Genomic DNA, 13,385 nt, shown 5'->3' with positions numbered 1-13,385 from the left:
TTAAAATGTATTCTTTCATCCAGATAATCAGAATTAAAACTATTTTTTTAGGTGTGATAACATCATAGTTGTATTTTTTTAATTGAAAATTTGTTGAGGAAATTCTAGATTTGAATGCAATTATAAGAAAGAATACAGGGAACCCAGGTTCCCCAGTGGTATTTTGCAAAATGATAGCACAATATCACAACCAGGATATTGACATCATTGATACAATCCCATCTTATTCTGACTTCTCCAGTTTTAGTTGTACTCACTTATGTATATGTGTGCATGTGTGTATAGCTTTGTGTATTTACCACCACAGTCAACATACTGAACTGCTCCAACATCACAATGATACCTTCTGTTGCCTTTTATAACTATATCCACCTCCCTCTTACCACTTTCCCTTCCCCACTGTTTCTAAGCCCTGGCAACCACTGATCTGTTCTCCATTTCTAAAATTTTATCATTTCAAAAATGTTATATAAATATAATCATATAGGATATAACTTTTTGGGATTGTCTTTTTTCATTCAGCAGAGTTCTCTGGAGATTCCCTAAGTTGTTTTGCTTATCATTAGCTTGTTCCTTTTTATTGCTGAATAGTATTCCATGGACGGATATACCATTGTTTGTCTAACCATTTAGCTCTTGAAGGACATATGGGCTGATCTTAGTTTGTCTATGGACATTCATGTGCTGCAGATCTTTTGTGATATAAGTTTTCATTTCTTTGGGATAAATGCCCAAGAGTAAAATTGCTGGGTTGTATAGTAATCACATGTTTGGTTTTATAAGAAACTGCTAACATATTTTCCAGAGTGGCTAATACTATTTTACATTCCTACCAGCAATGTGTGAGTGATCCAGTTTCTCTGCATCCTCACCGGGAATTTTTTTTTTTTAATTTCAGCCATTCTAATAGCTGTGTAGTGCTATTTTATTATGGTTTTAGTTTGCATTTTCCTAATAGCTAATGATGTTGAACATCTGTGTACTTTTTTTTGCCATCTGTATGTGCTCTTCAGTGAAATGTTTCTTCACGTCTTTTGCCCATTTTCTAATTATTATTTGCTTTTATACTATTGAATTTTGAGAGTCCTTTATATGTTGTGGACATGAGTCCTTTATGAAATACATAGCTTGCAAATATTTCCTCCCATTCTGTAGATTGTCTTCTCATTCTCTTAATAGGTTCTTTTGCAGAGGAAAAGGTTTTAATTTTGATGATGTTCAATTATAAATTTTTCCTTTTATGAATCTTGTTTTTGGTGTCAACTCTTTGTTTAGCCCTGAGGATTTTCTTAATGTTTTTTTCTTAAAAGTTTTAGAGTTTTACATTTTACATTAAGTCTATGACCCATTTTGAATTCATTTTAAAATAAGTTGTGGAATTTAGGCTGAGATTTATTCTTCTTCTTCTTTTTTTTTTTTTTAAAGATTTTATTTATTTATTCGACAGAGATGGAGACAGCCAGTGAGAGAGGGAACACAAGCAGGGGGAGTGGGAAAGGAAGAAGCTGGCTCATTGCAGAGAAGCCTGATGTGGTGCTCGATCCCATAACGTCGGGATCACGCCCTGAGCCGAAGGCAGACTCTTAACCGCTGTGCCACCCAGGCGCCCCTATTCTTCTTCTTATTTGACTTGCAGATGTCCTATTGCTCTAGTATTGTTTGTCGAAAAGGCTATCCTTCTTCTACTGAATTACTTTTGTACGTTTGCCAAAAATCAGTTCAGCATATTTGTGTGGGTCTATTTCTGGGACCCTAATGTGTTCCATTGATCTATGTGGGTTTGTTTGTTTGTTTGTTTGTTTGTTTGTTTTCCAATACCATACAGTCTCAATTACTGTAAGTCCTGAAATTGGGTATATTTAGTCCTCTCGTTTTATTATTTTTTAAAATTGTCTTAGCTATTCTAGTTTCTTTACCATTTCTTATATATTTTAGAAAAAAACTTGTCTATATGTACAAAAACCTTTGATGGGCTTTGATAGGAATTATATTAACCTTGTATATCGATTTGGGGGAAATTACCATTTTAATTATGTTGAATTGTCCCATCCATCAACATAGTATGTCTCTCCATTTATTTAGATTTTCTCTGAAATCTTTCACCATAACTGTGGAGTTTTCTCTATATATATCCTAGATATGTTTTGCTAGGTTTATACCTAAGTATTTCATTTTTTTTTGAGTGATTGTCAAAAGTATTTCTAACTTTAGTGTATAAGTGTTCATTGCTAATATGTAGAAGTACGATTACTTTTTTTTGTTTATCTTATAGCCTATGAATTCGCTGAACTCACTTATGAATTTTAGGATGGTTTTGTTTTGTTTGTTTTTTGCAGAATCCATGGGATTTTCTTTCTTTCTTTCTGTTTTAATGATTTTTTTAAAAAAATATTTTCAACACCCAATGTGGGGCTCAAACTCAGAATCCTGAAATCAAAAGTTGCATGATCTACTGATTGAGCCAGCCAGGTACCTCAATTCTGTGGGATTTTCTATATAGCCTATCATGTTACCTGCAAACAGGAGGAGTTTCACTACCTCATTTCCAATCTGTAATGCTTTTGACATCTTTTGTTTGCCTTATGGCAGTTGCTACAACTTTCAGTACTGTGTTGAATAAAAGTGGTGAGAGTGAACATCCTTGCCTTGTTGCTGATTTTAGGGGAAAAGCATTTAGTCTTTCACCATTAAGTAAGATATTAGCTGTAGTTTTTTTTTTTTGTAGATGGTCTTATCATTGAGATAACTCCCTGCTGTTCTTAACTTGAAGAGAGATGTTTTCTTTTTTACATCACGAACTAGAGTTAGATTTCGTAAGTACTTTTTCGTGTCAATCGATATGACTGTGTGATTTTTCTTCTTTAGTTTATTGATATGGTGGATCACACTAATTGATTTTCAAATGTTGAACCAACCTTGCATACCTGTAATAAATCCCACTTGGTCATGGTGTATGATCTTTTTTATACATTATTGAATTTGTATTGTTGGCATTTTATTGAAGATTTTTGCATCTAAATGCATGAGATACATTGTTCTATTGGGTTTTGGTTTTGTTTTTAAAAATACAGACTATCTTTGTCTGATTATGGTTTCAGGGTAATACTAGCTTCATAAATAAGTTGGAAAGTTTTTCTCTTCTATTTTTTTTTTGAAGAGGTTGTATAAAATTGGTGTTTAATTTTTTTTAATAATTGGTGGCATTCTCCAGTGAAACCATCTGGGCCTGGAGTTTTAATTTTTGAAAGTTTAAAAATTACTAATTATAGTTGTATATTTACATAGCTGTATAATACCCATATATGACTAGAGAAATGTGTTGTATACTTTACCAAAGGAAGGATGTCAGAGAGGACCATGCCCCACCCACCCTCCTGTGCCATCCCACTGCAGCTGGCTCTTTTCCTTTTCATCCCTTGGGTGATTACAAAGTTGAGTGGGGAGGGCAGGAAGCCTCCCTGTGGGCACCCCAGGTGCTTCCTTGCAGGGCAGGCTGTGGATGCTGAGAGTGTGACAGAGGTGTATCACTAGGGTCCTACATCAGAGAAGCAAGGGCATCAGGCGGGACGTCCCCAGAAGCCCCCCATCCTCTCGTGGTCACAGGGCTTGATAACGAGCAACAGGTGCCAATCTGGAGATAGGCACAGAGATGAAAAGCCCCCGGGCAAGGACCCCAGTTCCTCCCACACTCTTATCGATGTTATCACTGCAGTTGTAACAGCAAAGGGAGGCAGGTGTTAGGCATTAAAAGAGAAATGTGTAAAAGTGGGAGGAGAAGGACCATAGCAGAAGATCCAGACTGCACCCTGGGCTGCATGCAAGGATGGACCCAGGGACTGCCCGCCTCCTTCGGAGGGCAGGTTCAGTTTCACGGGTCTCTTTGATTCTGTGTGAAAATCGTAGACCAACTCTGGGCACACTCTGGGCACACCACACACACCTGTGTGAGGTGATGCTTGGATCCCAGGCTGAGGGTCTTGAGGTCTGCCTGGGGTGAAGTCTCTGATCTGGCTTGGTGCTCTTCTGGATTCGGCTCCTTCCACAGCAGAACTGAGCCTGCACTTCCCAGCTGGCAGCTGATGCCCCATTTGGCTTCTTGGGGGATGTGAAGGGATGTGTTTTGGTACCTGAGGATGGCAGTAGCAGGAGAAGGAAGTAATGAGAAAGCAGCAGGAGCCTGCATGAGTTTGGTCACATGGTTAGTAAGTGGCAGAGCCAAGGCCTACATCTAGGTGGATCTGACATAAAAGTTGTAAATAATGTGCTTCAGTTTTCTCATTTGTACGATGGAGAAACCAATGGTCCTTACCTCCCCCTATAATCATGAAGATTAAATGAGATAATCATGTAACAATCTAACACATGGCCTAGGTAGAACATAGTAAGTTCTCATAGTATTAGCCATTTTTATTATTAATGTTAATATGCCATTTATCACCAAAGGCAGAATTACAATGATGAAAGCAAAAATTTAGTGTCAACACAAGTATGGTGAAATTAAAATTGTTTCTGGTCCATTAACATGTGAGGCCTTTTCTTAGAAACTAATTTGAAGCTGTGACATTCCTCTGATATGAGCCCACATGTCAGCCTGTCTAAATGCCTCAATCCCAGGTGGAGTGGCCGTCCTGCCTGCCCCTCAGAACCTCTCTGTACAGTCGACCAACATGAAGCATCTCTTGATGTGGAGCCCAGTAATTGTGCCTGAAGAAATAACATACTATTTTGTCGAGTACCAGGGGTGAGTTTTTTTGCTTCTAATTTTTTCACCCTTTAAAGAGTAGTTGGTTCCTGGAGGTACAGGCCTCAATCTGGAGCTCAAGGAGACTTTGTGAGCCCAGGGATAAGTTATTTCCCATGATCTGCCTCTTCTGTCTGCGTGGGCATTAGGACAGTTGAAGAAGCAAGGGAAATTGTCCTGTGGATTTGACAGTGAACTCTTTGGGAGTATAAGTATGTATAAACACATTTTGGTAGAGGTTCTTTACAACAGTGAGCCAACTGTCCAATGCTAAAGAAAATCTTAAGAAATGAGTTTGCCTCTGACTCGAGGTGGATAAATCACTGGAGATGCAGATCCTTTGGAAGTGAGGGGAGGCCTCAGTTTTCCTGACTCCGAGCATGCCCGTAGGAGACAAAATAAATCATGACCCTGAAGATCAGCTGGACCTGGGGCCGAGCAGGCTCTGCTCTTCCCCGGGTGCCCGGGCTCTCAGAGCTGTTGAGGGGGGACAGGGACACAGAAGGCGTTCAATCTGTTGCATGAGCAGTAAATACAAACTGAGCACTTATGTGTGGAGATGTTCCTCTATTCCTCTCGGCTCAGGGGTACAGGTTGAGAAGGTTCCTAGATATGGGGAGCTTACATTTAGAAGCAGAGACAGTAAAAAGGTAAATAAATAGATACACTAGGTCTGCACTGTCCAGTGTGGCAACACTTGACACAGATAGCTATTTAAATTTAAATTAATTAAAATTACATTAAAGTGTCTGCTTTTCAGTCACACTAGTCACATTTCAAGTTCTTGCTAGCCACGCGTGGCTAGTGACTACCGTAGTGAACAACACTGATACGGAACACATTCTATTGGGCAGCACTGCTCTAGGCAGCTGCAGGTCGTACTCCGTGCTAGAGGAAGTGAGAAGGCTGATGCAATAGAGTCGACCCTGAGGCTCCTGTTAATCAGGTGGTCAGATATGATGAGCACTGGGTGTTATACTGAACTAATGAATCATTGAACATTATATCAAAAACTAATATGTTGGCTAATTGAATTTAAATTTAAAAAAATTAGGTTGTCAGGGAAGGTCTTCCTGGGGAGGTGATGTTTAAGCCGGTCTGAAGGACAGGAAGAGCCAACCAATGTGAACAGCAGGGATGGAACATTTGAGGCAGCGAATAGGCAGTCAAAGGTCCTAAGGTAACAGGAGCTTGGCTTGTGGAGGAATGGCAAGGAGGCCAGTGTAGAGGCAACACCGTGTTTAGGGGCAGAGTGAGAGGGAAGGCCAGAGAGTCTTACAGGCCACCAGGAAGAGTTTGGTTCCATTTTGAGTGCTTTGGAAGCCATTAAGGAGAGAAATGTCACGGTCTGTTGAGTGGTGAATGGTTTGAAGAATGGCAGGAGTTGAAACTGGAAGATCAGTCAGGAGACCATAGCAAGGTCAGGGATGACAGCAGTTGAGATTGAAGGGGTGCTGCAGAGATGGAGAGGCCAGGATGGACTGGGGTTTACTCCTATGTTTCTCTTGTTCAGTGATAAAAGGACTAAGAAAGAATGGATGGTTGGTGAGGGAAGAGAGTGGAGTAACTGGAGTGTGGAGCAAATGCTTGATTTTGCTGGCCCATAAAAAGTAGGTGAATGAGGCAGTGACCTGTCCCTGTCATTGAGCCTGGGTGAAAGGGGCTGGTGTGATGCTGTGCCCTCCTCTCCTTGGCCAGAGAATATGAGAGCCTGTACATGAGCCACATCTGGATCCCCAGCAGCTGGTGCTCACCCACCGAAGGTCCTGAGTGTGACATCACTGATGACGTCACTGCCACTGTGCCATACAACCTCCGTGTCAGGGCCACCGTGGGCGCACAGACCTCAGCCTGGAGCACCCTGCAGCATCCCTTTAACCGAAACTCAAGTAAGGCGCTTCTCTTCTTACTCCCCCGCTCCCATTGCCCTCACCTTCAGGAACCAAGTTCACTGAGACTTTCAGGATTCTTGTTAGCATCAAACGGGCCTTGCAAAGCCAGAGTACCATGAACACACACAGTCCTAACTGGGCCATTTAAAAAATTACCAACTGCTTCCCACATGCCCTCTCATTTTGAAAGAGACTTTGGAAGTCATTCCTAACGGTCTCTGTCAGGGTCTGCAAGTGGTGGGGAACACGGAAGGAAAGCTGTTCTGAAGTTGGGGTGTAGAGCTGGGACTGCTTCTTCCTACCTAGATAGTACCTCGATCCATCTTACATCGCCTCCCATCTGGGGCCTCATTAACCTCATATTGTTGCCTGTATGAGCAGCTTCTTTGTGCAATAGGATCTATACATTTATCAGACTCACCAGAAACAGTCACTGGAAAATGAGCAACTTTTCTACAGTAATAGTACATGGAAAATGATTGAGAAAAAAGGATGGGAAGAATCCACATGCGTGGCCAAATATGGCAGAGTGCAAGCAATGACAGGTGTGTAAAAGGGTATGTTTGTTTGGGGAACAGCAGGAACAAGGTCTGGTCATGTGGTGAAGGGCTTTGACATGAAACTTATTGAAATCAGCAGAGGGGAGTCATGGAAGAAGAGAGGGTTTAGGCCAGTTCTGTCTTCTATACCAATCACTCTGAATGCTGTGTGGAAAGTGAGTTGAAGTAGGACAGGTCTGCAGGGCACGGGAAGAGTGAGGAGGGCATTACTGTCATTACAGATGAGTCAAAATTGGTCCTGATCATAGAAGTGAGGTAGGGGACAGGAAGGAGAGGACATATTCAAGAGACATGGCTGAGTTAGAAAAGACAGAACTTGGGGACCAGTTATTGGGAGATGGAGTGGGGAGAGACAATGATGGTGTCTGGCTTCTAGTTGTGGTTGGTAAGAATGTCATCCAAGGCAGAGAACCCAGGAGGAACAGGAGACTCTCCTGGCTTTGGGCTCTTTGAGCTGGAGGCGCCTTCAAGATAGCATGCCACAGATGTCTGACTGGCAGCCAGAAATCAGGCCCTCAGGCTCAGACAGGCCAATATCAGATACCAGACAAAATTAATAACTAAATGCTTGGGAGCAGATGAGATTGTCCAGGGACAAGATATGAGGACAAAGAGAACCCAGGATAGAATCCTGGGAAGCCTCAGAGCTTAAAAAGTGAATAGAGGGAAGGGCACCCATAGGTGGCCGGGCAGGTAGCATCATGGAGGGGAGAAGAGCTGCTGATAGACCTGAAGGAGGGCCCTAAGTGGGTCTTTGGGAAAATGGCTTCATGGAATATTAGGGATGGTGGCGAGGCTGCTAGGTGGAGGATTGAACGGAGGGGGGGAAGGAGCAAGGCAGCTTCTCCTCTGAGATGGGCACAGGCAGTAATGCGACCAGGTTGGAGCTGTGGGAAAGGCAGGGGAAAGGCCTTTGGTGATCTCTGTTTTCTTGATGTAACTGAACATCCTCTGCTGTGAGTGAGGACAAAGGAAGGTTTGGGGCAGCATCTACAGTAATAGGATGAGTCAAAGGTTGCTGAGGGGCATAGAAGATCGGGTAGAAATCAGGAGGATGCAGAGGGTCAGGGAGCCCACGCTGGAAGGGGCTGAGGAAGGTGAAGACAGATTTGAAGGGGAAGTTGGCCCTCTAGAGTCAGACAGGTATGATTCAAATCCCAGCTCAGCCACTTGATAGCTGACTCTGTGCTTCCTCACCTGTAAAAAGGGCAACAGTTTGCGTTGCTGGGTGGTTGTGGGGACTATATAAGGTGAAATGTGTAAATGTTCCGGGCAGTGCTGTCCTATCATAGCTCTCAGCTATTGGTGTTATGTTATTATTGCCCAAGGGATGCTTGGAGCTGAGAGCCAGAGAGCAGAGGATCAAAGAGGTGGGGGCAGGAGTGGGACTGCCAGAATGGGATACCAATAGGAATTTTGGTGCAAAATGGGGTTTCTCTGCCCGGGCCTCTTTCCCCAGGCACTGAGAGGCTACAGCGGAGGCAGTGGGATCCCAGTGTGAGGCACTGGGAGAGTCTGAGGGGCACTGGAGGGTGCGGTGCCCAGGCAGCACCCAGCAGCACCGCTCTCCAGCTCCTAGGAGCCTAGGGCTCCAGCCAAAACCTTGCTGGGAACTGGCAGCTATTGTTGGAAAGGAAGGTACAGGTCGGATGGAGACGAAGTGTTTACGTGGGCAGGGGCGTGCAGTAACAGCTCGTGCTCGAGGGGACCCGTGTAAACAGGAAGGGTCTTCCTGCCGGAGATGCTGAGGAACAGGAAGGAGCTTGTGTACCTGCCTCAGAAGGTAGAAGACGGCACCCTCCGTGATCCCCGTGCAGACGGAGTTAGCTACGGAGTGAGGGTGGACTCGTGACTCCCAAAGGGGCAGTAAATCTGTTCTTTTGCCTTTGAAAAAGGCCACCTCAGTGTCTCCCCAGGCATGTGAAAGATCTTGTTTTAAGGCTCTTCCGAACAGGCTCTCCTCCTCTTCAGGGGAAGCCTTGTTGAGAGCAGAGTTTCTTCACCCTGATTACACGCCCCGTCACGGCAGCGCTTCAGAACCACGTGCCTCGGGCCCATCTCCACACAGTCTAATATGAGGGGTCCATGTGCATTCTGTTACTGGGAGTTCACAATTTCCTCAGGTTGTTCTCGTGTATAGCCGGGTTTGGGATCCACTCATACGGAGGCTGAATACCCCACAGAGCAGAGTCTAGAAAGACATGGGCTCAAATTCCGGCCATTCATTGTGTGACTCTGGGCAAATCACATAACTTCTCTGAGGCTCACTTACATCTGAACAACAGGAATAGTGTGTGCCTTCCGAAGCTTGCTGGACGGAGAAATAAGTACGTAGAGTGCAGAGGACAGAGGTTCCTGCCCCAGCGCTGTCAACAATTTTCCTCTGAACTGAAATGACTTTAGGCCATTTTCTCTAATTCTATTCTCAATAAATTCAGAGATGAGAGGATCCAGTTTTAATCATGGTACTTAAAACTGAAGCTTCTAAACTGGCTATATTTTGCATAGTTGGTCCCCGACTTCCCCAATTCTCCTATCTCCTATCCAGGCAGCTCTTCAAATGCCAGGAAATGCTTTGCTCTCCAAAAACTCTCTCCAGGAACTACTTTTCTTCTGAGTATCTACTGACCCCAGTGCAGGGGGATTTAGCCCAGAACACACCCCACTGCACTTCCCAAGCCAAGGCCACCATTGAGGTGGCCCTTCTGGTCCCGCAGTGTTGAGATTTGACAGGCAAGTATGGATCTGTCATCAGTAGCCAGGGACTGGAGGCTGCCTGTGTGTGCCCTTCTGTTCTTGCTCTGCTGATGGGAAAGAATCCACAGGGGCTGTTTGAGATCCAACAATGTCAAATATGGGTGCTTGTGCCTAGGCTGTAATTTCTAGAGTTGATGATTGGAATTTGTAAAGCCCTCTGACTTTCCAACATCCCCATTAGAAATATGAAGTGAAGAATTCTTGGACCAAGAATGGAATGGCCAACCCACCCACAGGCTGCTGATTTCCTAATGCTTGAAATTCACCAGCAGCCAGTATATATCACTGATCTCTTTGAGCTACCATGATACACATGCCCCTGCACGTATGTTCATTGCTAAGGGGCAAAGAATGGACCCAACTATTTAATATAGACCTGAGCTCATGCAGGTGTTCGGCAAGCATTGAGAAATAGCATCTGCTCGCTTAGATGAGTCAAGGTGAGGAACAATTTCTGCCAAAAAAGTAGAAAGAGGAACATGGGTTATAAAATTTTAAAACAGAAAGAGATGTTTACCTGAGTATTCAGTCACTTTTCTTGAGTATGTGTGCCTCCTGGAGAGGGAGCAGAGGATTTTATTATGTCAAGGAGAGGAGTGAAAAAAAAAAAGGAGAGGAGAGGAAAAAAAAAAAAGAGAATTGTAGTAAGTCTTTGTCATTTAAAAAAAATTTGCTCATCATTCAAAAAGCATTTCCTGAGCACCTGCTGAATACAAGAGTATTGGTATACAGTAGTCCCCCTTATTTGCAGGGGATACATTCCAAGAACACTGGTGGTTGCCTGAAATTGAGAATAGTACCAAATCCTATATATACTATGTTTTTTCCTATACATACTCATGATAAAGTTGAATTTATAAATTAGACACAGTAAGAGATTAACAACAATAATAACAGAAGAACAATTATAACAATACACTGTAATAAAAGTTATGTGACTGTGGTCTCCTCTCTCATCTTGTTGTGCTGTACTGGCCCTCCTCCTTCTCGTGATAATGTGAGATGATAAAATGCCTACGGGAGGAGTGAGGGGAATGAGGCAGGCACTGTGTATTGACCTTCCGATCCTGTATCGGAAGGAGGACCATCTGCTTCCCTCCCAATCACAGGTAACTGAAAGCCCAGCAAGCAAAATCTCCGATAAGGGGGATGATGGTACAGCTTCTGCGTGCTGGGGAGTTACAGCCACCACCCTCCTTCCCTACAACCCCTGTGTGTTTCTATTGATGACTCAGTCTGGTCTCTCAGGACAGAAACCAGTCCTGTCTGGAGCTGCCTTTGATTCTCTCCCGTCTTGCCAACAGCCATCCTCACACCACCTGTGATGGAGGTCACCAAGGACGGCTTCCACCTGATTATTAAACTGGAAGACCTGGGGCCGCAGTTTGAGTTCCTCGTGGCTTACTGGAGGAGGGAGCCTGGTGCCAAGGTGAGACTTCCAGCCTTGGCCTTGGAGTCAGGCCTCAGGGAAGGAGTCACAGACCTCTGAAGGGTGGGTAAGGAAAGCTGTCGCCTGAAGTGCTCACCGTCTAGGTCTGGCCTGAGCACGAGCGGGCCTGGGTGCAGGTAGGAAAGGAGAGATGGGAGCACACTGACAATCCTAGAACCTCCTCTTCAAAGAATTGCCTTGATCCACGCCAGGCTCACGCCAGATTTGCTGAAGCATGGGGGTTGCCTCTTTGCCCTAAACTCGAACACAGTATGATCCACAGAAGCTTTCAGTGCATGTCTTCTCCCTGCTCCCCCAGCCATTCTCCCTGGCACGTTTAGGTGCAGCAGACCAGGGTGTTCCAGATCATCTAGATGATCTCAAGAGCATATGAACCTGGCACAAGCCTCTCGAGGGTGTGTACATGGGTGGGGTGCAGAATTTGGGGCAGCGAGCCAGGAGCTGGCTTGTGAATAAACCTGTCTAATTATCAGTCAATTGGCCACCCAGAATGCCTCGATGGGGCACTTCCCCATCCTCCTGTGGGATAGTTGCGGCAGACCGGGTTGGGTGGGATGTCTGCACTCCCAGAGTGAATGGCCAAACAGAAGGGCTAGAGATTGAGCAGGAACTGAGGGATAGTCGACCTGTTGGAGACCCTGTCCGAGATGATTTGCAAAGGCTTTTCTATGTAGTAAGGGACTTTCACGGATTCTATGAACAAAGCTGGCCTAGGCTACCCCTGACCTCATAGGAGTATGTGGGGGACAAAGCATATGTCCTACCACCTACTCAACAGGAACGATAGTTTCCCCTGAAAGGTGATATGTGTAGGTGGGGCAGGCAATAGCAATGATTTCCGGTATTTACTCCTGCTGGGTCAGGGTCTAGTGGTAGGACAGGACATTGCCAGCCAGGCAGATGGAGTAGTATGGGGGACAGATCAGGACCTGGGCAGGGGGGAGCATGCAGCTCCCTCAGATTCTTTGGGATGGGGCCCACTCCCCACCCTTGGTAACAGGGAGGGCCAGTGCTGAGAGAGGCGTATGTACCCTGAGTCACTGGGGTTCGGCCCAGACAAGCCTCCACAGGTTCAAATGTGGAGCACAGGCTTCCGTGGTGGATGGAGGTAAAGGGGAATACAGATGGATGGACAGATGGGTAAATGGGTGAATGCGGGAGGAGATATATCCCATCGGCTCCATTGCTCCTGTGCCCCGAGGCTCGTCAGGTTTCTGACTTTCAGGTGTTTGTGCAAATGTGACCCTCTCAGAGAGGACTTCCTTAACCACTCTGGTGCCTTCTCCTCCTCCTCCTCCCTCCTTGCCCTGCTTCCTTTTGTTTCACAGCCCCATCACCCCCTGACACTTGTCACACAATTGTCCGTCACCCCCCATGTAAGCTCCATAAGAGCAGGGACTTTGTTTTGTTCCGTGCTGCATCTCTCAGGGCCTACAACAGAAACTGGCATGTAGGAGGTGCTAAATAAATAAATAGATAGATAGATAAGAATGAGTGAATGAATGAATGAGAGGGAACATTCTCTATGCATCCTAGAAAGGAAATCTCTAGAACTCTCCTTCCTTGGCTCTTCTTGCCCTTTCCTGCCCTGCTTCTGCCAGGGTGTAACTGTTTTCTGGTCTCCTAAAGGAACATGTCAAAGTGGTGAAGAGCAGGGGCATTCCTGTGCACCTGGGAACCATGGAACCAGGGGCTGCATACTGTGTGAAGGTCCGGACGTTCGTGAAGGCCATTGGGAGGCACAGCCCTTTCAGCCAGGCAGAGTGTGTCAAGGTGCAAGGTATGGATAGCCTGCCTCTTCCCTCGGAGTCCTGCAGGGGCCACAGCCCCTCCTGGTGGATGTTTGGCTGCCTCCTGGGATCCTTTGATTCTGAGTTTCCCCTAGGTCTCACTGACCTGCCCCCCAGCTGGGTGGGGGTCTGGTGAAAGTGTGCTTTCCTCTAATTCCCCTCGAGGCAAGAGTTCGCCCTAGGGCTGGTTGAGGG

General features: G+C 45.2%; 1 protein-coding gene across 1 annotated transcript in view; it reads left to right on the top strand.

The window, feature by feature from the left end:
- Positions 1-13,385, top strand: part of IL20RB (interleukin 20 receptor subunit beta) — a 48,436-nt gene that overhangs the window by 25,482 nt on the left and 9,569 nt on the right. The window contains exons 3-6 of the mRNA XM_019805493.2: positions 4,615-4,741; positions 6,440-6,630; positions 11,255-11,379; positions 13,030-13,180. Of these exons, the coding sequence (XP_019661052.2) occupies positions 4,615-4,741; positions 6,440-6,630; positions 11,255-11,379; positions 13,030-13,180 (594 nt within the window). The remainder of the gene's footprint in view (positions 1-4,614; positions 4,742-6,439; positions 6,631-11,254; positions 11,380-13,029; positions 13,181-13,385) is intronic.

Source organism: Ailuropoda melanoleuca, chromosome 6 (genome assembly GCF_002007445.2).
Source record: "Ailuropoda melanoleuca isolate Jingjing chromosome 6, ASM200744v2, whole genome shotgun sequence".
Classification (NCBI taxonomy): Eukaryota; Metazoa; Chordata; class Mammalia; order Carnivora; family Ursidae; genus Ailuropoda; species Ailuropoda melanoleuca.
Note: the sequence above shows the minus strand (reverse complement) of the source record. Positions and strands in the feature narration are given on the sequence as shown.